The following is a 25,523-nucleotide window of genomic DNA, read 5'->3' on the forward strand; positions in this document are numbered from 1 at the left end:
TTAAAGGCTTTAAAACTCAAAGTTTCAGCAGTGAAACACTGAAATACATTTTTCTAAAATATTGCAATGTACTAATGAAATAGTTTCATTTATTCATTGACTTTAATGGATGAGGTTGGTGGTGTTCTATGTTTTTAATTAGCGTCAACAAATCCCATGAAAAAGACAAAAGCAACAATGACTCAATCCCCACAACTTTTTCTCTGACCAAAGAGAAGACTCAAACTGTCCAAAATCTACTAAAAACATAAAAACCAGACTGCACTGTTGCACTGGGTGACATGTTCCTTCATTACAAGGAATATGGGCACTGTAGTTTGTTTTGAGTCAGTCCTGCATACACCATCCCTCTGCTGTTGGTGTATGCAGGTAAGTACTCCACCAAATGCATATTAATCCACTTCTGAGAATAGTTGCCAACAAACACGTGATTTGTTCCTGTTTGAGTAATGTTTGTCCACCTTTTAAAATCCATTTTCAAGCCTTTTCAAAAAATCGGAAAGCATTGACAGACTAACATCGGTGGTTTTGGTGTTTTCATGGGATTTGGTGACAATGAAAAAAAACACAGAGTAACCCCTGCCTTATTAAAACAGTAGTACAGACTCACCTAATCAAACTTTGGATTGCAGTGTTTCATCAAGCATAGATAAGCATTTTAAATATATAAGCGATTGGCGAATGAACTAACTTTGGTTGTGCTAATTTGCTAATTTGCACCTATTAAAATGAATGAAAAGGTTGGAATAATTGCAATGATTTATGTTCTGGACATCTGCAGGGTACACACACACACATGCACGCACACGCACACACACACACACACACACACACACACACACACACACACACACACACACACACACACACACACACACACACACACACACACACACACACACACCTATGAAGTCTGGTAGGGAAATGCAAACATTGGTACATCATGGAGTTTGACATTTTGCTGGCTTCTCACTGTTCATCCAGCTAACAAGCTACAGTGTCTCAAAGCCCCTTCAGCAGATCCCATCCATGAAGTATTTATTAAAAACATTGCGTGTATGTGTGTGTTTGTGTCTGCACATCCACATCCTTAAGTTTACTCAGAATGGAGTTACCATGACTACTGGCTCCTGTGTGTCTGCTCCAATGGAGGAGAGAAAGAAAGAGAAAGATGTCTGCTTCAGTGCGATGGGAGCCAGTGAGGGCTGAACTGTATAATGGCCGTGCTACGCAGGGATTTCATCAAGGCCATTCAGAGTTTGGTATTTGGGCATTGTGGCATTTTTGGCTGAGCTGAGGTGCTGAGGGACGTGCCATTTAAGTCAGGCATGGAAAGACAGAATTTACTCTGCCGTTAAACTGCGTACGAACGTAACAGTCATTTAATCTATGCAAAAAAACAAAAACAAAAACAAAAAAAAATGGGTACATGGCATTAAGATAGCCCTGGGTTAATTGTTTTTATTCCATCTCATTGGATAAAGTCAGCTGACTATGTTTGAGAGATTCTACCAGTTTTTTCTTGATTTATACCCCTGCTGAGCCTCGATGTCACACAGTGTGTTTGTGTCTATAATTAGCTTGATCAGTTCTAACTATAATCACAACCCGCTGCCTATCCCATCATAGACCTACACAATGGTTAGGAGCCGATTATGTCTGGTTCTAGCTTGTTGGTGTTCGTGTGTGTGTGCATTACTGATGATAGTCATTTGTAGTCACCCTCCTTCTTACCCCTACTTTGCCCACTAATTAGTTTGTTTCATTAGCCTCTGTATGGGAAACAAGGCCATGCTCTGTGTGTGTGTACGTGTGCATGTGCGTGCGTGTGAGCATCCTCTTCTCCTTCTCTGCCCTAGAGCTTTGTGTCAATTTACCTAATAGTGGGACTGGATCTGTTTAAGGCAATTAAGATGTATTAAATACTGTTCAATTTGTTTGCCGGCCAACACGCACGCAAACACGTACATTAAGTATACCAGTACAAACACATACACACACACACACGCCAGCTGTACACACGCTGTCTTCCCTTTCCACTTCACTCTCTTGCATGACACTATCTCAGGCGGTAGATGCTGTGGCTTTGGCTGCATGGCATCTCTGTGAGCCCTATTGATCTGTCCTTTAGCCGCGCTGTTATCTAGCATAAACAGTCCAAGCTGACAGCGCAGACCTCCTCCTCCTTTCTTTACCCTCTCCTGCAGTACCTCCTGTCCCCATCAGTGCCACATACTGTACCTCTGCTTTGTGCCCTCATAGTGCCTCACACAATATGTAAAGGAGAGTCGAAAGCAGCCGTCCGGGAAGCCTGGTCTTCCACAGTTTTGTGACATGAGCATAAAAGGATGATAAAGATGTAATTTGTTCCATTGTAGCAAGTTCAACGAAGTCAACAGGAAACTTAGACAGATGCTAATCAAAAGGCAACGAACTGTAAGTGACAACATCTGATCGGGTTTATCATGGAGTGTAGCTTTAACTGTCGGCTAACCTTTTCACATCACAGGAGGAATATGTCCAATTGTTGTCCATGTTGTGCTCTTGTCCTGTGATTTTGTTTGTACTAATACCACATTATCCCTTAATTTGATTTGTGTCCACAACATTGGACCCATGAAAACCACCTTTTGGTCTGTTGCAGACTCACCTGAATGTGAGCTGTGTTTGATAGGTTTTCCACCAGCTTATCAAAAAACAAAATTTCAAACAGCCCAGTTTGTTCAACTTGTCTGCCTTAAACATGTTCACAGGCGTACGTGGTATCGACCACTGAATGCGCTCTGGTTTTATTCTTGCTCAAAAACAAATGAGTATTAATGTCACAGTGACAAAGTGTGGTTAATTTTTTTCCCCAATCAAATTAATGAGCAACACTTTGTGCCCTAACAACTTTACTGCACCCTAATTGTGCACAAACACGTTGTTTTGGCTTGCAAATTACTTTAGCTTGTAATAGATGTGTTGAATCAATATTTCATGTCTGAAGATTAATGTCTTGCTGTGTAATGAGCAGCAACACATGCTGGTCATAATATCATCTAATTAATATATGATATAATGATATCATTCTCTTCAGGTAAAACAGATCATGTATTCATTCTTTACTGAGACTAGCTCATGTGACTTATTGATTTTATAACATGCACTCTCCACCATTGCACCCATGTACTGCAGGAAACATATATGGCAACCAAGAAACAGTCACATTAATTTCCTTAGCCAGAGCAGGACTCATTTGTTAGGGGCTTTGACACTTTCCTAAATGAAACTGGGTTTTAGTCTTCCTCCAGAGGCTCCCTACTTCCTAATTAATAACCTCTGATTACTTCCCCCATGTGCTGCTTCACCTCTCTGTTGCGTGGACATGTGTGCTTCAACTCTAGCGAGGGTACATAAACATATAGCACACACTCAGATTGACAGACACACACACACACACACACACACACACACACACACACACACACACACACACACACACACACGGACTCTGTTTTTCAATTCAAGTACCTTGAAGCTGATTCTCTTTGCAGCACACTCATGGCCGTGACCAAAGAGATTTTGTTATCAACCTTTCATCTATGAATAAAATATATTGGGCCTGAGCCTTGGCCCCAGCATAGAGATGCTGAGCTGTATGTGTATTTGTGTGTATGAGACAGTGCTGCCATTTCATTTTGTAACTTTATCATGAAAACCCTGTTATTTGCTCTGGAGTCCAGGTGTTTACAGTGTACTGACCAGCTTGATTGAGGGAACTGATGGTCAACATTTCAAATTTTAAACAGATGTAACCGCTCCACTGTTAGCTCCCCTCTGATTAAACTCAGATCCTCTGATAAACTGATCTCCTTCGAGTTTAACAGCATCACCTCTGCACCCTGATTCACGTCTCTGACAAATGCCATTACACACCCGTCCATCACTTTCCACCCATTTTGATGAAAATTGGCATTAAACATCAATTTTATGCTTAATGAATAAAACATGGGCTGCCTGTGGTGGCAAATTCTGACAAGTGCTTGCAGGGGTTACTGCGGGTGCTTGTGTGTGTTGCTGTATTTGCGTGTGCATGGAGAGTGCTAAGCCATATCACAGTGTGCGGTAATGGTACTAACATTGCGATGGGAATTGTTCATTACCATAAGGATAACTTACTTCCAGCTAATGTCCCCTGCTTGTGCACTTTATCAGGGGGTGAAGAGAAGACACTCTGTTGTCTCATATCAATGCACAGTAGGCAATATGAAAACCCAGCAGGAAGCAGTGCTGATGCCTCGGGTTTGGGTAGACATGGTATGCAGGGCAGGAGCAGAGAGACATATAGGGATTCATTTCCAAGATTTTGTTCCACTTCATTTGAGATTTTCCTGGTTGCGGTGCTTAGTTGTGACAAGTGTTTTGTCATTTGGTAATCTGTTGTGTGACACGACAGAAAAAAAGATCTTAAAAGTGAGGGTGGAAAGCAACAAAGTGAGAAGACAGGAGGGGAATAGATAGATAAAGAAAGAAAAAGGCCACATCCTATCACGTCTGAGCGCTCACATCCATTTTAAGAACACAGTGTCTGTGTTGCCAGACGTGAAGATTCTCAGTAAAATTGTCTCGCTTGCGCTGATTACTCGCGTCTGTGTCTGTCTGTTGTTGACACCTCGTGACTCGTGCATTCACAGTGGAGATAAAAAGGTGGGCCTAAAAATAAACTCCTTGTGGAAGTTCAAGGTCAAAGCCTGTGCGGGAAAAAAAAGTCCCTCTTTGAGGATCTATATTTAAAAATGTTTCCTACATGCCGCCAATTTTATGCACATGCGGTGGCATTCCAGATCAAGTTATAAAAGGAAAAGCGACAGTTGGTTTGTAGTTATTTGTGCACTCTTTGCATGCTGAATAATCCCTCTGTGTGTCTGCTGTTTGCTTTCTTATCCGTTGTTTTCTCTGGCATCCATCCCACTGTTTTAGCCCTAATCTGCTCCATGCTGTTCACATTTCGCTACGTCTCAAGCTGATTGAGTCAGTGCTCCAGCTTGCTCTGCCTGACAGGTGCTGGGCTGTCTATATCAGTGTGCTTTATGCCTCTTATATCCACTTCCAACATGATTTAAAGCAGGCTACAGGCTTCTCACCTCTGACCGGCTTCCTCTCAAGAGGTACTGAGGCAAAGACAAGAAGCTAGAAATTGATTAAATTTCAGTTTTCGCCCAAAGCTAAAGCTGGTGTGAGCTGTATTCTAATTGGGTGGTACAGTGCATCAGGCTGCTCCTGTCTTCCCTCATCCCTCTGAAGAAGGACACTATCATCTGGTGCAGAGCGGCCTGTTGATCTTCAGCTGCTTGTAGGTCAGTTTGCAGTTCCAGGGAGGATTTCAGGTGGAAGCCTTTTCTTTCCCACAGCCCAACACCCTTCAGCTCCCCACTTTCTGTGTAGTAACAGCTTTTGCAGCATGTGTCCTTGCTCACAAGCCTGCTTCTTGACCCCCCCCCACCACCACCCCGCCCTTTCAACCTCTGCTCCCTTCACCTCCATCCACCCCTCCCTCACCTTTCTTCCCCCTATGCGAGAACTGTGAAACATCACCTTCATCCATCATGTGTATACACACACACACACACACACACACACACACACACACACACACACACACACACACACACACACACACACACACACACCTCACATGTGCTAAAAATAAACCCCTATTAGTAGCAGTCTGAGTGTGGGGGTTGGAAGGGGTAAAACTAGGTGTGACTGGTGGAGAGAGAAATTCAATACAAGATGCAGAGAAGAAGAGGAGAAACTAAAGGAAAAGCGTTTAGATTTCACTGAGCAGAAGCTCTTTTATGACAAAAAGGGACTGATAAATTCACCAAGAATGAGACCTTGGTGCTCTCTATATGAATATATGGCTCTGACATGTTACAACATACTATAGACATGACCTCTCTGACAGGTTTCATCTGGACAGCTACACTGGTCAGAAAACAGATTCACAATTTAGTCTTCCAAGCAAACACAATTCTCTATTTTCTAACTCCATGACATTAATTTCAAATTCATGCGTTAAAAGCACACAGCATCCTGAATAAGTAGCTAAAACTGACACCAGTGTTTGAAGAAGACTATAAATTTTGCTACTAAAATTAGCTATTGAGAAAAAATATGCAAGCTTCGTCGTTCAAAGGAGGATGTGGCTGATTTCACGAATTGTTCTTCCAGTAGTCTAGTTGCGATCATTCAGAAATGTTTACACTGTACTGTCACTGTTTTAGCATTTGCTGTAGTAATTACAACTTGATAACGGACAGGCAAGAAAAAAACGTTTTGTTTACCGTTTAAAAAAGTGGGTCTTTGTAGCAGCTACCAGGGAGGACGCACAGTGGAGCAGCAATCAGCTGCTTGGTTACTGTGTCAGTGGCTGCAGGGCTGCACATGTTGTAGTGACGCTGTGACTGCTTTCATCTCCGTCCAGAATCCCAGTTTTACAGTCAGCCGGTATTCCCTCGGATCTCAGAGACATAATTGTGTGGTGAACTTGAGCCCTGTTTTTGTTTGTGTAGCAGAGTTTCCTCTTTCTTCTGGCACACTTATAAAAAAAAAAAAGGTCAAAATATTGTGTTTGATTACATTTTTTCAGATGCTAGAGAGCAGACAACACGTTTGAGCAGTTTTTCTACAGTTTAGGAGCGTTTTAGATTTTGTGAGACGCAACGGCAAAGATCAGTTTGTGGATACAGAACAACTTCATGCTATTTTTCAAGCAAATGTGGGGTTTATTTATCTTTGGTTTGTATATGAGTGGAAAATGAATACAAAGACACTGGACATGACCTTTGACAGTTCATTAATCTTAGTCTGTCAACAACAGCCTGTTAAATGTCTCTTCCTCTCTGCGTCTCTGTCCATGGTGCTGAAATACAGCATCACTCACAAGCTACTCATTGCCCTCCATCTGTTCCTTCTGACCTTCATCTTATCTGTCTTAATGGAAAGTTTCCATATATTAGACAGTTACATTGTGTCCTCTGTACTCAAACTTGCTGAGTCCATTACATTATCAAATTATCCATTATAATGCATATCAGGCTCACGAGGGCACTACAGAAATACGAATGCATTAAAATACAAGATGTGCTAAATGTGCAAAAGTAAAATACGTACAGTTAATGTGATGATCATCTGTAGATATGGCTAAAAATAGCAACAGTGCTTCAGCTGCACATGTTGCTCACATAGTATATTTGTACATACAGAAATACTCCACCACACACACACACGCACACACACATACATACTGTACATACATGCAGTGAGAAGCCTCTCCACACACACATGCACTCATACATAAAGACTTATAGCCCTGATTTGAAATTCAGAACATTCAATTTACACCTTAATGGCTTGTCCTCAATTTTTCAGTTTTCGGGGGAAATTTTAGTAGTATTTTGATAAATAATTAATTTTCTAATCAGCTCTTTCCAGCCAGGCCCTCAGTCATTAAAGGCTAAGTAACTCAATGGAAGTGTATTTTCCATCCTTCGTTGACAAGTTCCCTTGGCAGGTGGATAAATTTACTGCTAACTATAGCTATCAGAGCAGTGAATAAATCTAAGCTAACTATAGCTATTAAATGCCTCAGGGATCAGTTACACTCTCACTGCTGTATGAATGTGAGCACAGTGTGTACACCCAACTCTTTCTTACGAAGTTCTTCCTTGAGGGTGAATTGCAGTTTTGTTTTTGCAGCATGACACTAGATGCATAAAGGAGCATCTTATAGCTAGTTGTGTACCTGAACAACTGATTGAGAGCGTATAAGAGTAATACTACAATTTGTAGTCTGGTAGTGTGATAATGTACTAAAAATAGCGAAGAAACAAGGTAGAATAATAACTTTCCTGTCATGGCGGGTGAGTGTGAAGCAGCAGGGGAAGGACCCAGATGCAGATGAAGCAGGCAGATGGGATCAGTTCAGTGATTTATTGCCAGAGTGAAGGTGTATTTTGGCCTACAGGCAGGTACAGAAAGGATGGCAGGTACAGGTATAAGTAGGCAGAAAGGTAGGTAAAGGGTCCAAGTCGGGGTCAGGTTCAGCTCTGGTGGCTCATAAGCAAAAGCAGTGAAAGGATGGAGAGTCCAGGGGTGGATGGATGGAAAATGGCCATGAAGGGACTGGGAGAAGAGGGGATGTGTGTGGAGAGGAGGGACGGAGAGGCAGACATCATCCAGTTCAAACACTGCAGCAGTGTTTCTGTTGGTCGACATTCGAGTAGGCTGGAGATGGCAGCAAAACAGGAAACACACATTTGAACTTTCAATTTTAAGGGCAAATGTTTGTATACTGGAATGTAATGTGATCATACTTTTACTTCTAAAGAGCCAGTGTTGGCCTGAAAGGAGCATTGAGGGGATTTGAGTGAGCATGCAGGGGCACTTGGATCAGAATATTTTATTTTAGTTCAAAACACTAGAGCTGCAATTTAAATCATTCATTTTGTTATTGGTCATCTGCAGAATACTTTGTTGTATTAGAACTTCAGCACTCTGTAATGTTAAGTATTGAATTTATGATGAAATGAGGTGAATATGAACCAGTTAAGACCTCATCCGTCAAAGAAGTGCCACAAGGAAAAGACAAAGCAGGTAGCCTGAATCATCTGACACCTCAGTGAAACATGGTTGTCCATTAATATTTTGTCCTGGCTGATTCATGTCTTTTCCCATCATGAACAAACTGCACTTCAGTCTACAAGTTGACCAACATTTCAGGGCAATCGCTGCCTATTAGCATCATGGACTCATTTAAAGGAACATTTAATGATATTTATTCCATCCCTCCTCCTGCTCACTCCTTTATTTTCACCCCTGTGTCTTTCTTCACACTCGTTGTAATGGACAGCAATGGATGGGAACAAAGAAAGGATGCACATCGGGCGTATCCACCAGGGAGGCCGGTGGTCAGAGTCACTAAAAGTCTGATGGTCCCCCACCGGGACAGAGCTGTCTGTTCCACTCAGCCATCCAGGCATGAGGACACCAGACCTCAGACAGGCACGACCTTGAAAGACCGCGCCGCTGACCTCTAGTCAGCGTGACAGAGAGGGAGCAGCAGAGTGAGTGAGAACAGGGTGAGAGAGAGGAAATGAAGGGAAGTGGGGTGCTGGAAGGGGAGGTAGATGGAGGTGGGGGTTGTTGGCAAGTGTGTGTGATACATAAAGAGAGAAAAGGAAGTGATGTTAAGCAGAAAGAGATAAGAAGCGTACAAATTTCAGGATGGGTAAAATGGAGAGTCTTATCTTAATATTAGAGTTTATTTAGTCAGTTGTATCAGTGATGATGTTCATGATGCTTATGGGGTTAAAAAACTAGGATTCATTAAAACAAGACTAAGCAGCCTTGACTTTTCTTGGATAAGCAAAGGTGCAAGATAAAATTCAAAGCTATAAATGTATTAAATAAAAAAACTAAAAAGGTGAATAAATATATCTTGCCCTGCTGAGAGACTTCATCACTGCTGCTCTTGACTGACAACAATTCTCTCTATTACTGTAAATGTGTCACTCGCTTGTCAATTTCTCGAGTGACACTCGTCTGTCATCTTTCTGCTCTGCGTCAACTTGATGTCTGTCAGTCAGTGTGTGTGCTCTAGTAACATGTTTGTGTGTGTGTGTGTGTGTGTGTGTGTGTGTGTGTGTGTGTGTGTGTGTGTGTGTGTGTGTGTGTGTGTGTGTACCCATGCCTCTGGGTGGCTGTCTGTGTGTCATAGTTGAGAGTGATTATATGACACAGTTTGGGTAACAGAGAGTTCAGCAAGGCATTCGCAGACTATCGTACCATTTACATCACATACACCACACACACACACACACACACACTGTGTTGCAGGAGACAGACATTTACACCTTATTTGATGTGTTGTTTTGCCTTTCACTCTTCTGCAAAAAGAGAATTTATTCAAAAAATGTCTTTGTAATTATTTTACTTTTTTGAAAGAAAGTCATTATTCAGATTTCTGTTTGTTGTAAAAGATAATCGGTGAAGGCTCCTACAAAGGTTTAAAAAATCTTCAGAGGTTTCACTCATAATGTGCTCGTGTTTCTTATAGGAACCACTTCAGTGCAGCCGATAAAAGTTCAGTATTTGCTTTGTAGATATAAAACAACAAAAGGGCACACAAAGGGGCTAAACGGAACAGTTCTCAGCTTCTTTACTACTTGAAGGATAAGCAACATGTTCTAGTTTAGCACTCTTGATCATCAATCAGTGTATTACTATATAAAAAATTAGTTAACATGAGTATCTGATGCATTACTCATCTTCTCCATCCTGAGAGTCTTCCAGGTCTTGGTGAAAGTCAAACACATTCAAATCATGTTCATATGAAAACATGTAGTTTTCCATGTGATCTGTCACACACAGGTTTCTGGTTTCATGTATTATTAATACTGTGATGTCCTTGAAATGTTCAGAGCACACATGAGTATTGGCCGTACTTAATGGTGAATGGACTGCGTTTATATCTCGCTTTTCTAGTCTACTGACCACTCAAAGCCCTTTACAACACGTCACCCATTCACACGCACACACATTCATACACTGACAGCTTCAGGAGCGATACAGCGCTTTCTATCCGCGTGATGATTCTATTCCCATTCACACACACTCGCAATTTGGGGGTCAGTACACTTGGACAAGGACACTTGAGACCGGAGGGGCCGGGAATTGGCTCTACCTCCTGAGCCACGGCCGCCCCAGTTCACACTAGTTCCACCATCTTAACGTCATCCCCTTTGCTCTACTCGATTATTTTCACCAGGTAGTCTCCTCGATGTCACTGCACACCCTCCTCTCAGGCGAGGTGGTGTTGTCAGTCTGGTCTCATTCTCTGTTCTGCTGCCTCCCCGCTGTTTTGTCAGCTTGCTTGTCTGTCTCCGAGTCTGCATGATGTCAGTCTGACTCAATTTCCATTTGTCTTCTGTGTGTGTATGTATGAACACTCTCTCTCTCACACACTCACACACAAACCAACACACACACACGAGCATATGGGTATGTGTGATCTCATCAGTTCCCACCTCCGGCTCTCCAAATTTGATTCCTCTCAGGGCTATTTATAGCTGTGGAGGCCCACTCCGCCCTGTGTGACACGTCATGACCTGTGTTCCTGCCTGCCTTTGTGAAAAAGGTGTGTGTACACTTTAAAGCAATTTTGTGTGTGTGTGTGTGTGTGTGTGTGTGTGTGTGTGTGTGTGTGTGTGTGTGTGTGTGTGTGTGTGTGTGTGTGTGTGTGTGTGTGGAATCGGCACTTTCTTACTCGCTGTGTGTTTTGAGGGCTGTAGTTAAAGGCTCACTCATCCTCTGTTAACTTTGTGGTCACACTGTAGATAGAAAGTGTAGTTTTGTCACATTCACTTTTCCTTGTGTGGCATACGTGACTGCTGTTTTTCAGTCAAATGAGAACACCTCTCACATAATGACACACACGCAAGAATAGCATTCAGGGCATTTTATAGACAGGTGACTCTACATCAGTGGTGATGCAAATTTATTGCAATGGTGGTGATTCATAAATGTACAAAATCTTGATTTTCTGCTCGCTATAGAGTAAACTATTTAGTGTCTATTACTGTAAACAGGGAGTCGTGAATGAGTGAGCGAATGAGGGAGTGATTTTTGTCCCTGCTTTTGTTGTATTTGCAGAGCTTTTGAGACATTTATCTCCTCCTTCGCTTAGACATACAATTGATATGAATGTAATGTTGGTTGTTGAGCTCACAGCATTGAAAATTGCTTTAAAAATTCAACATGTAACAGAATGAGTGTCCTTGTTAGTTCACAGAGCTTGCTGTCAACAGATTTTAGAGGAGCAAGAGTATTTCTTCAGCAGAAAGTAGCTCCAGAGAAAACTGTTTACAACCAGGCATGTGGATTTTTCACATTGATAGAGATATTGTTTAGAGAAGGTCATGCTGCTCTGATAATGGTTAAATGGCATTTTTTAATGCTTTGATCACCACAAACAAAATCCCATTCACCTGCAGTGTACTGCATTTCTGCTGTAGGAGAACATGCTTCATGTAATTTGGATGCACCAACACTTTAAGCCTGGAGGAAACTAGCATACATTTTCACATTTTTATTGGCTAGAGACAGGCACAGAAAGGACAGCTGATAGGTCGCAAGAGTGGACAAACAATGAAGTTCATAGTGAGCAGTATACATTATGAGAAAACTAGAAAACAGTTGATCATGATTATGGCAAGGATTCATTTATCCAGCCCAGAAGTACAAATCTCCTCAGACAAATGTAGTAGGGTTTATTTACTTCAAAGATGGGAGAGAAGCTGGAGAAGAATTAGATGCAATTATCCTCTGGGAGGCACGTGCAACTCTTCTATGAAATAAAACCACTTTGCGTGTGTGCATGTATTTGTATCTGAGTGTTTGTGTGTCTGCTCTGCAGAATACTAATTGGGCACCGTAGCCTGCACAGCCATGATAATGAGGTTTGTCATGTCCACGAGGTCTGGTAATATCAGAGGAACAGCAGTGCAGAAACTGAACTATGTGTGGTGAAGCATATACGCGCCTTTGAATGCGTGTTACCGTATGCTGGATCAATACGTTCAGCGGCCACAATGTAATAGATGAGATGAGAATGCCTGCCTGTGTCGTTTTTGCCAATACATGGAGTTGAGTGAAAATAGACATTTAAGGTGTGTGCGTGGCTTTGTGGGCACCCAAACCTGGGGAATTGTGTCGTGTCCATGACGACAGTCTCTCTCTCTCTGAGTCCATTTCTCTCTGGCTCGCTCTCTTGGTGACAGTTGACAGGTTTAGCACAATGGAGCGTTTGACTCTTCCTGGCTGTCAAAGACGATCACAGCTTTCACTCCTCTCCTTTCTTTTCCTCTCTCTTCTCCTCTCCTCTCCCATTTAGTCCCCTGAAAATTAAAATTTAATTAGCCATTTTAATACCCTCTCCAGTCTTTCTGCACATCTCACAGTTATCTACGTTATGTCTCATTCCCCAGTGTAAACGATTGTTCGCACATATTGACTCATGAACAAACTGTCCCTATGTGCCGGGATAGATTCCTGATATTCATCTTGCTTGTTTGTCATTGTGTGCTTAAACGTGCTTTTACGCTCGTTCGTCAGTGGTGCGCGGTCCACCCTCTGTGACTTTGCAGGGATTTGTGTGTGCAGCACAGGCAGATTTGTCCTTTGGTATGGCTTGGATCATTCTGTGCCTTTTGATTAGCTGCTGAATCAGCGTAGCGGCCAATCCACGTGCCTGTTGTCATTGTCCTGTTGTCCACTAAGACGGATGGACCTAGCAACAGTATTTGTCCTTAACTGGTATGAGTGAGTCAGAATGATCAATGATGGACTTGGTTGGCAGTTGGTAGTGGTGTGCTGTATCATATCATTCACATTAATATCGCTATCATTTTTGATATGACAAAAAAACACTATCATGACAATGGTGAGGTTCCAGTTTGATGATGTAATGACGTCCAGTTACACACAGCAACAACAAAAGTTTGTTTTGTATTCCATGTGGATTTAATTCCAGGTAACTCAGAAATTAGCTGCACTGCTGGAACAGATCAGCCATATCAGGTTGTAATACTGCTCAAGGTCTTTTTACAGGTAGTGTTTTACCTGTGATGCAAGCTGAACTTATGACTCTTCACTTATTACCTCCGCCAGAGCACCAGGCCTCATGCCAGGCTATATATGCTGCTCTCTTAAAGGTTCAGCTAAGGACTTACCGCTGATGAGGTTACAGACTTGGCACCAACTCAACACGGCTGCATGCTGTTATCAGTTTAGTGGATATGAGAACATTTGAAAGTCACATAAAAAAAAGGACACTGCACATTTAAGTGTCCACGTGAAGTGTGTGAGAAAGAGAGCCCGAGGCAGAGCATGTGCATATGTGTGTGAAATACTTTGAAATATACGTAAATACTTTAATCTACACTGACCTCTAGTGGAGTCTGATTGAAGTTGCACTTGCTTGACTGAACATCCGGTGACTGGTGAGTGTCTCTTCGTGAGAAAGGTGACTTTCTCAGTGCATTTCTATTTTGTGATTCCTCTCTGTAGTCTGAGTCTTCCCCATGCACCCTCACCTTCTGTTTTTCACACTCAGTCCTGTATTATTTTGTAATTCTCTTTCCTCTCTTGCACTCTGTTGGTCTGTCTTTCTTCCCTCACAAACCTTCTTTCCCATTCTCTTTCTTCTCTCTCAGTAGGTTTCTAGCCATCCAGCACCTGCTTCCTGGCACTGTGAAATTCAAAGTTCACTCACTCTAACATTGGATTCTTGCTATAAATAATACATTGTTTATTTTGAACCCTGCATACCAGGCTGCTTTTGTACTTGTCTGTACTTGTGGAGTTGAAAATTGGAAATTTCCTACATTCTTATCCCTGCATCTCTAAACAGCTGTGTTGCCAGTTACTGTAGCTGCCCATTGTTTGTGTAGCGTGCTGGCCCACCCATGTCGCTGTTCCACATTCATTGTGTCTTGTTGTGGGGCGTAATAGCATCTGATACAACAACGCTAGTTTATAAGACATACTGTCAGAACACAAACTATACATAAATGAATAGTATAAAAGGCCTCATTCAGACCAGCTGAGTGGTCGGTTGATAGTAGGCTGTTTTTTTGTTAGCCTTAACAATAGCAGCTAGATCATGTGGGAAAAACAACACATGCCTTATCAAGACAGGTGGTGCATGATGAGATGTGTTTGATTACATCAGTTGTGGAAGAAGTACTCAGATGTTTTACTCAAGTAACAGTACCACAGCGTAGAAATACTCATTATGCAGAATAGCCCTTTTCAGAAAAAAATTATATTTCTGTTGAATTATAGTTAATGATGCATTCATATGTGCTTGTGACTGTCCCCATGAGATCAATAAAGTCTTATGTATGTTTGGTATTATTGTGCATATTTATTGTATTACATTGTTATATAATATTGTACTGCAACTAACTAACTAAATGTGGTGAAGGAAAAAGTGCAATATTTCCTTCTTAATTTTACTGGACTGAAGTGTGAAGTAGTAGAAGATGGAAATACTCAAGTAAAGTGCAGACACAAACAATTATGTGTTTGATTCCGCCCACAGAAGGAGGGGAAACCCGGCGATGCCACTGATAATCTCTGAACACAGCGTTCTTGTAACACACACAGACACACACACACACACTGAGCGGTTATCGTGATCCTTCACCTGTGTTGGGTATGTCGTTTTTTGACTCTGTGGTTGTCCTGAGTGGCTCCTTGGAGGGCGTCAGAGGTTTTTATGCACTCGTTCTCATGTCAATATTCCCTCTGTCTTACTGGCTGTTTAAGAGGAAAGGTGAGTGGCACTCTTTCAAAGCAGGATTTATGTATTTTGTGACCCCATATTGCATTTCTTGACTTGTCTCTGGACCAAATGTTAATATTTTTGATATCTGTGCCATTTTTAATGCAAGACAAAGCCATTCTGTTAATATAGCAGATTATAAGAGAAGACAAGGTAGTGACACAAATACAGGTTTATATTTAAGTGGAAAGTAAGTTATAGGCACAAACAACAATTAGTGCATGAATATGTTGGGTTGGACTCCTCCTCTATCCTCTTGTCATATGTATAATTGTTTGGGTACATGTCAATCAGGAAGTGTCTTTCAGTCTGTATGCAGACTGCAAACAAAACATTAACTACATGCCAAAGCCTATTACAATGGGAATGAACACATTGAATGGTGCATTGATTTGGAGCTGCAGAGTCTGATCTTTGCCCTTTGTGCCCACTAGATGTCCCAGTCTAGCTTACCCAGGAAAAAAACGCCACCTCCTTAAGTTTTCCAGTCAAATCGTCTCTTCTGACATTCTGTATTACATCAGTGTTCCCCGTCTGCGCAGCTCAGCTCACAGTGTGACATAGAAACTAAAGACGACATGTTGACTTCTACCTTGTTACTGATTTCAAACGTATTCTGTGTGTGCCTTGGAGCCCTGGAGGTGATCATTACAATTTCCTCGTTTCTGTTCTCAGAAGGCATTTGCAGGGTATGCTTGTGATTTTGTGTGTGTGTGTGTGTGTGTGTGTGTGTGTGTACGTGTGTGTGTGTGTGTGTGTACGTGTATATTCATGAGTTGCTGTCTCTTAAGAATGGCCAGTCAAGCCTTACTGAAGCAGAGATCAATAGTCATGTTCTCCAATTAGCACGTTCTGTGGATTAAAGAACGTAACATGCGAGGATCGATGCAGCAGGACGCAGCCGTAGCAGCTTCACTGTCATGCAGCTTCAACGTTCATCACTGTGGAAAATGTATTTTTATGTACTACAAGATAAAACGCTGCAGGCTTGAGATCTGTCATAAATCCTTTCTCTGCTGCTTCCAGTCGCTGATAAAGCTGTGTCAGATCGCCGATTCATAACCTTCCCCTGAGGCCTGAAGTTTGACTTATACATTAGTCAATAAAGCCTTTCACTTCAGTTTATCATGAAACCCATGAACCCATCAGCGCAATCGTGAACACCCTCCACAGTTTAGCAGCTATCAATTCACCAGCTTCCCTTCAGTGCTCACGTCTCAAAGCATCTCTTACAGTATATTTAGCTGCAGAAGAAATTTGGAAAAATCAATAGGAGCCTGAGGGGAAAGAGAGAGGAAGTGGGGTAATTTGTGTTTTGTGTTAGAGCTGAGTGACTCTGATTGTCTTATATTAAAGGTCAGAACTGACACAAAAGACAGAGCACAAGTTTGTGGGCACAGAAAGATTGGTTGCTTTTGAAGGACATCATTAGTCTGACGTCTCAGCAGGACACGCAGGCATTAGAGTCAAGAGAGCAACCCCGGGCACTTCATATTTAAAGGACTGTGTGAAAATTATTGGGTTTTGGAGAAGGACTAAAAGTCCTGCTCGTTGTTTGTAAAGTATTCTTTGACCCTCCCTTTGACATAAAAAAACTGCATCACCCTCCCTGTAATATTTCTAAATAACCTCACCTGCTGCTGGTACGATGCTGAACTTGCATTATGTACTGGATGTGTTTCACTTGCTCTGCTTTCTGTTGTGATGCAGTAGAAAGTGAACCTCCAAGCTACTGCAAGCTAAAGGTGTGGATCTTGCTAGATATAGCATTCAATCATTAATACGATGTTTTGTGAAAGACACCCCTTTGTGAACTGTGATTCATACGAAAGTCAGACTTTTGTTGTATCTATTTCATCTCTTTCTGTTTCACAAGAAAAGGCTGAAATAAAACACGAATCTGGGGTAAGAAAAAAAGACCCTCCAACTACCCTCCCTTTAGAAAAACTACCCTCTACTTTTTGTTCTTCCAAAAAATATTTTTTGTATGCTCCCTAATAGCTACAGAAAGTACAGAACGAGTATTTTCACAACATACTAGAAACTAAAATTGCTAATTAACTGTTTTCTTTTCTTTCCATTTCTTTTTCTTTCCCTCATAAAATGAGTTTTCAAAGACCAAATAAATTAGAAGCAAAACATGGACCAAATGCTCTGTACATGTCAGCGCTGCATCTTGCTACACTGTGGAGACTGAAATGCACCATTGTGTGGAAGCAATTATGTCCTGTGGCACTGTAGAGGGAAAAAGGTTGAAGTGATACTGTGTCTGTTCATTAGTTTCACCTGCACAGAGCATTTGACAGAAGGCTATTTGCTCTCAAATATTGGTGGAGAGCTCACACAGTAAACACACCTGTTGCATTAAGTTTCTGAACATAATCGAACTTTCAGAGTAAGACAATATGACAAGTCATATAGAGTTAGTCTTTCCACCCTTGATCCTTAAAGGAGTGTAAATATGTGCCTTGTGTTTGTGTGAATTAGATGAAGAATAGAGGAGAAAGTAGAGGAGGAGAGTAGCAAATGAGTGGAGGACACATCTGCAGGTCCAATTTTCTATCTTGACAGCCAGAATGAGGTGAAAAATCCTCCAGGAGGGGAGAGATGCTGGAGGGTAATAAAGAATAGATGCCTCTTTGCAGATCGCTACACAGAGGGATCTGACCTTAGTCGCTCAGGCTCTTCAGTTTGTCCTTCCTTTGTTCCTTCATGTTCTCTTTCTGTCTGTCTTCTCTTACTTCTCATTACTCTCCCCTGCCACCGTGTCTCATGCAACAACCTGCCTCGCCTCTTCTTTCCTACCTCCTCTCTGTGTCTCCCCTTAAATGACAACTCTTCAATAAATAACCGGGCAGAGAAATCATTTTTTACCAACAAGTCAGGCTCGGATTTCTCGTTCTCCCCCTGTCTCTCTGTCTCGTGAGTGAGTGTGTGTGTGTGGTTCAGTATTTCTCTGTTTACATTTACCATGTCTGCAATCGGAGCTCAGCTTCAATGCAGCCAGTGTACATTACTGCCACAGAGTGAGGAGAAATGGGTCTGCTCTGCCTTAGTGTTTGTTTGCCTTCCCACCATATATGAGCACAGTGACATCACACAAGATTAGGTTTCCTGTCACCTTGTCTGACTTGTGTGTTTGTGTGCATGTGTGTGAGTAGACATTAAGGTCACCCACATGGTCCTCGGTGATGCTGCTTATGTGACAGATGCCTCCTTAATGAGGCATGCTGCTGTACAGCCTAGTTGAAAATGCAGAAGCGGGAGTGTCAACAACGAGGAACAGCAGAAGCAGAAGTGGATGCAGACACAGCACATTTGTCAAACCCCTGCTGTCTTACCGCTCCAAACCTTTCCTCTCTCCGAAGAACGGGGCAGGAAGGGATACGCAGTGGGAGAATAAGACAAAGCGGCAACATCACACCTTTTTCCATTTCTGTTATTTTTGTAGCATGAGGTGAAGTGATACCCTCACTGGGACTCATGCTGTGAGGGACACACGATCAGAGCTGGTGGCCAAGAGGAGCAGTCTGCACTTGTTCTTGTTAATGCTTCAAGTATCCCAACCTCACCTGATGCCTGACAGGCCATATTAAGGATGCTTGACACAGAAAATGACCGAATCACTCAGTGTCTCCGTGGATGTGAAGTATTTCTGTAACATATTCCTTTTGTCATATTCCTGTACTTTGCATTCTTTTAAAACTACTGTAGCATTTCTACTTCGTGCTGGGGACTGTTCAAAAAGTAATTGCTAAGGGGAAGTTAGTTTGACTTTTTTCTTATCCCATGTTGTCATACTTCAGCCTTCCCATGTGAGATTTAATATGTAGAAATATATTAAAAAGTGACATCACAAAGATGCAACTGGTCATTGCATTGCATTTTGCCAGATGTAGAAGACAACATTATGATCTCTGTATTTTGGGCCATTTTCGCCATCAAAATTATTTTCTAATAGCACCAAAACAATACATGTGGACCTTTTCAGTGATTAGTGATTTAATTTTATTTATGGCAAGAAGTGCAGCATCAGGACCTCAACAACTGTTTTCTGCATCATAATGTTAAGCAGAACTATGGTGAAGTAAATGTATCGTATAAAGTGAACCAATAATAAGATGCAAATTCAGCATCGAACCTGGTCTTTATTTGTATATTGCTTTGAGATATTAGTGGGAAGGGTCCAAAGACAATATTAATAACATCCCTTAATGAAACAGATTTTCAATCAAGACCTGACCTCAGCAGTGTGTGAAAAGGCAAAATGACTGCGCACACTGCCACTTTGATATTACTACAAGGTATTTGATGATTCACTATTTTAGGGTTTTCTAATGTGTTAGATGAAATCAATCATTATTCAAATCTTAAGTCTCATCTGACAGTCGTCTCAAATTCATTATGTTGGTTAGCTTTTAGTTAGTAACCAGCAATTGTATACTACTTAACATTGCGTCCGTATGTGACAAGAAAAGATTTCACTCGACATATAAACACACTACAGAGGCAAATATGATATATAGTGAATGGAGAACAATTCTCAACACAGGTCAAATTTTTCTTTCAACAACAGGATGAGCGCCACGCTCCACAGCATCAGTAAGTTCAGAATGAGGGATCGGTTCATACTGAATGACTGTAGTGCAAGTCAGGATGCCGTGATGGTGATCAAATCCAACTAACAGAGTTACCTGTTTGCTATGCTTTCAATATAAGTGATATTCAATATGATATTCAAGTCAAGTAACGTTGCTACTCGAATTCTATTCCTAGAATTTCCTCACATGCTTTAAGTGTAGCTATTAAGTCACATTTGACAGCCTGTCAGGCACCATGACGCCACCATCAACAGCTACTGTATGCAACTATCATTATTGCATTTAGCTCCTATTTTCGCTCTCATCTCTGATGTTTGTCTCCTAAATATGCAACTGCCTCCGTACCGTGAAAACACATGTTTCAGACGGGGCCGGAACTCAGACCAACATAAATATATTTTCTTTCCATTTGTTAAATCTGGCATTGAACGCTGTCTTCCAGTTACCAAGGAAACCACATTAGGCAAATCAATGGAGGTAATGTCACTGGAGAGGGAGGGCATACCTCAACTCTTTCACCCCTCCCCACCCCAAACAATCTCTATCTCACTGTGTGTGTGTTTGTGTGTCTGGCACACACACTCTCTCTCTCTGTTAGGCTTTCTCCCTCTCCCTCATTTTCTATGCCATCTCCCACTCATCCTCTCCCCCTCTCTTTATCTGCCGCCTCTCCCTCACTCACTCCCTCTTTCCCCCTCACAACACACACACTTCCTGACAACCACTGCCAAAGGACTAGCAGGCGCAGCACATCCCAAGTTTCCATCACTTGACGAGGGCCTGGGAGAAGAAGGAGAGAGGAGAAGAAAGAAAAAAACTTAAGCCCAGGTGTGACAGTCTGGAGCTCTGTGCTGCAGCCTGTAGCTCCAGCAGCATGGCCTTCTCCAGGAAATAGGGTGATATTTTTTTTTGATTGATTTTTCTCAAGTCAGACTGGATCGAAGTGGATAAAAGTGAGCAAATCGACAACGCTGCTGGGTTAAAGTTGGACGAACTGCTCGGGTTGGGTGCACGGGTCTTGCATTGGTGGCCGGACTCGGCCCGGCCTGACACGACCTGGCTCGGTGGAGCAGTGCTGGGCGATGACAGACAGCGGTCTCCCAAGATGTTGAGTCTGGATGGCTTGGAGATGATTGCTGTGCTGGTGGTCATGGGCCTCTTCATCAAAGTCCTGGAGCAGTTTGGGATGTTTGAGCCCGTTGGAGGGGAAGGTAATGGATTTCTCTGAGATTTGTTGGTTTAAAGGCGGGACAGTTGTGGTACAGTTCACAGACTTTAAATCTGGTGCGGGTGTGAGCATGAGCTGATGCTTTCATCTGCAGTGCCCATTCCCGCTGGTCCTGATTGGGCTGCAGTCCTGTCTGAGGGTTTGGGTTACCAGTGCAACAGTGGGCCATGCAACACTCCCTCTCTCTCTGCCTCTGTCTGTGTGTGTCTCTCTCTCATACACACACACACACACACACACACACACACACACACACACACACACACACACACACACACACACACACACACACACACACACACACACACACACACACACACACACACAACCATACAGAGTAACTTTAGCTGTGTGTGAGGCCTCCCTCTGCCTCACGGGTGTGTGCTTTTACCCTTTAATCGATAACACTATGGACAGAGTGGGTCTGAGTGCTGTGTGGAGGCACTTGTCTCACTGAGGGAATGTCAGCCTTACTCTCAGTACACTCATTAGCCTTTAGCCTTTGCATGGAGCTGGATCAAGAGGGAGACATTGTGGCTCATTTTCATTGCTGCACGTTTTGCTGCTGAGAGTGTGATTTGACAAAACTCTGTTAAAAAGTTTTTCACTTGATGCATTTTGTCACATCACTGTAACGTAAACGAGGCTGGGCCTAATGGAAACTCACATGAATTTCTGATAAGTCAGTTGTCGACCATGCTCCCAATTAGGCGTTAATCTATGAAAAGTTAAGCATTTATTGAATGATACTTTTATGCAATATCTTGTGAATGGAGTGTTGATTGAAAAGGTCCTTGTGCTGCCCTGGCTCACCCCCAGGAGCTGTCAACACACACCAAGGCCTTGTTTGGCCTGTCTTATCTGGATGACCTGTGTTTTGTCTCCCCTTAGTCCAATCTACTTTACCCTGTTCACACTGGCTTATCTCCTCTCTCTTACTGACAACAGGAAAGATGGGATTCTTATCTTCATTTTTTTTGTTGTTGTTGTTCTTTTTTTTTTTTTGTTATTTTCATTTGTTTTTTTTTCCCAGAGTGTCCTGTACACTTTGGACATCTGGTAGCAGTGGCACTCTGATGGGGTCTTATGTTTTCTTCTCATGACCAATCAGCTCTTCTCCTCTCATTTTCGATCGATCTGCACAAGGCAGACATGCATTTTCGTTACAAACACTGCATGGTTTTAAGAATTTGCTCTGGTAGATTCTTCTGGATGCCACACTATGAGAGACAGCCTCCATCCCTGATGCACCTGCTGGACTGCACCCAGTAGTCAAGGTGTGCCAACAGCTCTGTCGTCTCAAAAAAAAAAAAGAAGAAAGAAATAAAGAAAGATCCTCTTGAAAACCCATAGTCTATGCTAATGCACCCTGCATATGCACACACAAACAAACACACACACACACACACTGGAGGCTCCATTTATACTCTCATTATACTCTGAGCGTCATTCTTCAGCATATTTCGACCATTCTTTATGGAAAATGGCAGACATAATAAGTGTGTGTGTGTGTGCCAGCTCCCCTGTGAGTACTTAAGCTAATGAATTTTCTCTTTAATGGAGGAACTTAGTCCAGATGGCAGAACAACTTTATTACTCAGACTATCTGCAGAATCATGTCCTCACTGGAGGGCTTGAAACCAATGCACACTCGATGTAAGGCCATTCGATATGCACACGCCTCTTCGAGTATGTGTGCATGTGGAAAGCAACATGTATCCTGTGTATTGACAGGGTAGCAGTGATACCGTTATGTGATGACTCAGGTAATCTATTTTGGCCATGTTCTTGTGCAAAGATGACACATCGTTAATTACACTCATTTGTAATCTGCCCCCCTCCATATTAATCCCTTGCTTGACTCGTCTGTTAGACATACACTCCTTCATTCTGCTTGACCTTTCTACTGTAATAGTGAGTCTTGTGTTGGCTGGCTGTGTGGCGGTGTGTCTTTCATTTACTTCTCTCTCAGGATATCGATCTGTGATGTCAGTTGACTTGACAGCAGTTAATAATTAGTGACTGGTCGTGTGTGTATTCCTGCAGAGCTCTCTCCCGCTTTATTTTGGCGTGTCAAAAACAACAGCAAACTGAGAAAGTGTGGGATAGTAGTTGAAATGTGTGGCTCTGATTTTCCACCAATTAAAGGTCCACTTTTGGAAGAAGAAAAAAAAAAAAAAACAGGCACGATATTAATTGTGGTTGAAATGCGCTCTCTTCTCGCTCCTGCCAGATTCATCTAGCCAGACTCACACTGAGTCATTTTCTGGTGACACAGAGCGAGACAGGTAAAATGAAGAGACTGTGAGACTCCCATTACTTTAATGAGCTGTGTTGCTGACCTTCCACTGATTAAACACACACATACACAACGCGGCATGCACGCACTTGTATGTTTGCCTCAGAAAGTGAAAGAGGGAAGAAAAAGAGAAAGAGCTGCACGTACGTGAGGAGGACACACACAGTGAGGTGCACTCTCGTCTGGAAGTTTGCAAGGCTCTGACAGATTTAAAGCCAGTGGCTAATGGCTGGAGTGTGTTCTTTAGAAGTTTATGAGGTAGAAATTGAAGAGTTGTACGATGGGATATTCTGGCCTGAGCTGGATGGCAGCGTGCCTGAGAAAAGAGTTTTCCTCCACATTCTCTTGCTCTAAAAACATTCCCTGGATTGAGTTTGTTGACTTTAACTTGCTAAAGACATACATGAAATCTCAGCCCGAGTGTTTGCAGTAATAAATACATCCATTTATTTTCTCCCATCTGTTCCTGTCACAGTCACTTCTTGCTGTCTCTCAGTTAATTTATTTGACTAATTAGGAACTAGCAGCAGCTTAGTGTGCTGCAGAGAGCTGTGATACTTGTGGTCACTCACTGGCATGAAAGTTATGGCATCTTGCCATATGCACCACGGTTTCTTTCAGCCTTTGATTTTAGAATAAATTGAGCTGGCAGTGAGTTTGATGAGGTCCTGGATGTCAGGGACATGTTCCAGTGCTGCTTCATCACTTCTAAAAGACCTTTGATACTGTTATATGTCTCCTTGCCTTCATATCATCTCATACCTGATTTAGCAGCAGGATGTGAGCTATATGTCAAACAAGCCTCCAGAATCTAATGCTATACATTTCACAGTGATGTTTCACTTTGCTCTGTTTGATTTGCGTTAGTTGGCTGGAAATTTGATGTCTATGATTCTGTGGCACACGGTTAAGAAATAATGTGAGCATCGTTTGGTGTAGAGTCCTGTGAAGGACCCAAGGAGAAACCCAGGATAGTGTAAGTAGGCATCGATCTATACAGAATATTAAAGATATAGATTCTGTAATTACGCCGTTTTACCCTTTTATTCGTCAGCTGCCTCAAACTTTCCTTCCCAATAACCCCTTTCCGCATGTCTTCCCACAGCTTTTTAAGTAAAAACATAAAAAAATGTAATAACTAAAATAATTTAGCAGCATCCACTATGGAGGGCAAAGTCTGACATTCAGCCCACCACTATGGCCCAGACTGAAATATCTCGACAATGACTGGATGGATTGCCAGGAAATTTGCTACAGATGTTCAGTGTCCCCAGACAATGAATTTTACCAATCCTCTGACTAGTGCCACCAGCAGGTCACATTTTAAAATTCTCCTTGAAAATTGTCAGAATCTACTAAATGAATCACTATAAACCTTTAGTCCCCTGAGGATGAATCCTAATGACTTTGCTGACTTTTACCTAAATGCCATCATGAGGATGGCATTTTTGTTTTTTACTGAAATGTCTTAACAAGTATAGGATGGATTGCCATGGAAATAATGATAAATAATCAATAATCATAATTCACCTCAGGTTGAATTGTAATAACTCTGTCCTTCCCCTGTCACAATCAGGTCAATTTTTTTTTTTTAATTGGCCAATGCTCTAGTTTTTTACCAAATGCCTGCAAAACCAATTTGTTTTTAGCACTTCTTAGCATATGTTAGCAGGCTAAACTTAGAGGGTGAACATGGTAAACAGTATATATACTAAACAACAACATGTTAGCATTCTCTTTGTGTTCATGTTAGCATTCTGATGTTTACATTTTCCTCAAGTCTGCTTCAACTGTAGAAACTGCCTGAATTCAAAAATCTCCTGTAATCCAGGCATGGACAAACAGGTGTGTGTGTGTGTGTGTGTGTGTGTGTGTGTGTGTGTGTGTGTGTGTGTGTGTGTGTGTGTGTGTGTGTGTGTGTGTGTCTGTCTGTCTGTCTGTCTGTCTGTCTGTCTGTCTGTCTGTCTGTCTGTCTATGTGTGCGTGCGTGTCAGTGTGTGTGTT

The 25,523-nt window shown here is 42.1% G+C and overlaps 1 protein-coding gene across 5 annotated transcripts in view; it reads left to right on the forward strand.

Annotated features, from left to right (window-relative positions):
• LOC139341735 (A-type potassium channel modulatory protein KCNIP2-like) overlaps positions 1-25,523 on the forward strand; it is a 91,568-nt gene that overhangs the window by 46,003 nt on the left and 20,042 nt on the right. Inside the window, exon 1 of one of the 5 annotated variants that reach the window (XM_070978402.1) lies at positions 20,950-21,203. The exons of the other annotated variants lie outside the window; for them this stretch is intronic. Within the exon in view, the coding sequence (XP_070834503.1) occupies positions 21,098-21,203 (106 nt within the window). The 5' untranslated portion in view covers positions 20,950-21,097. Of the gene's footprint in view, positions 1-20,949; positions 21,204-25,523 lie in introns of those variants that run through there. 5 annotated transcript variants of the gene reach the window in all.

The sequence above is a fragment of the Chaetodon trifascialis genome, chromosome 13 (assembly GCF_039877785.1).
Source record: "Chaetodon trifascialis isolate fChaTrf1 chromosome 13, fChaTrf1.hap1, whole genome shotgun sequence".
NCBI classification, from domain to species: domain Eukaryota; kingdom Metazoa; phylum Chordata; class Actinopteri; order Chaetodontiformes; family Chaetodontidae; genus Chaetodon; species Chaetodon trifascialis.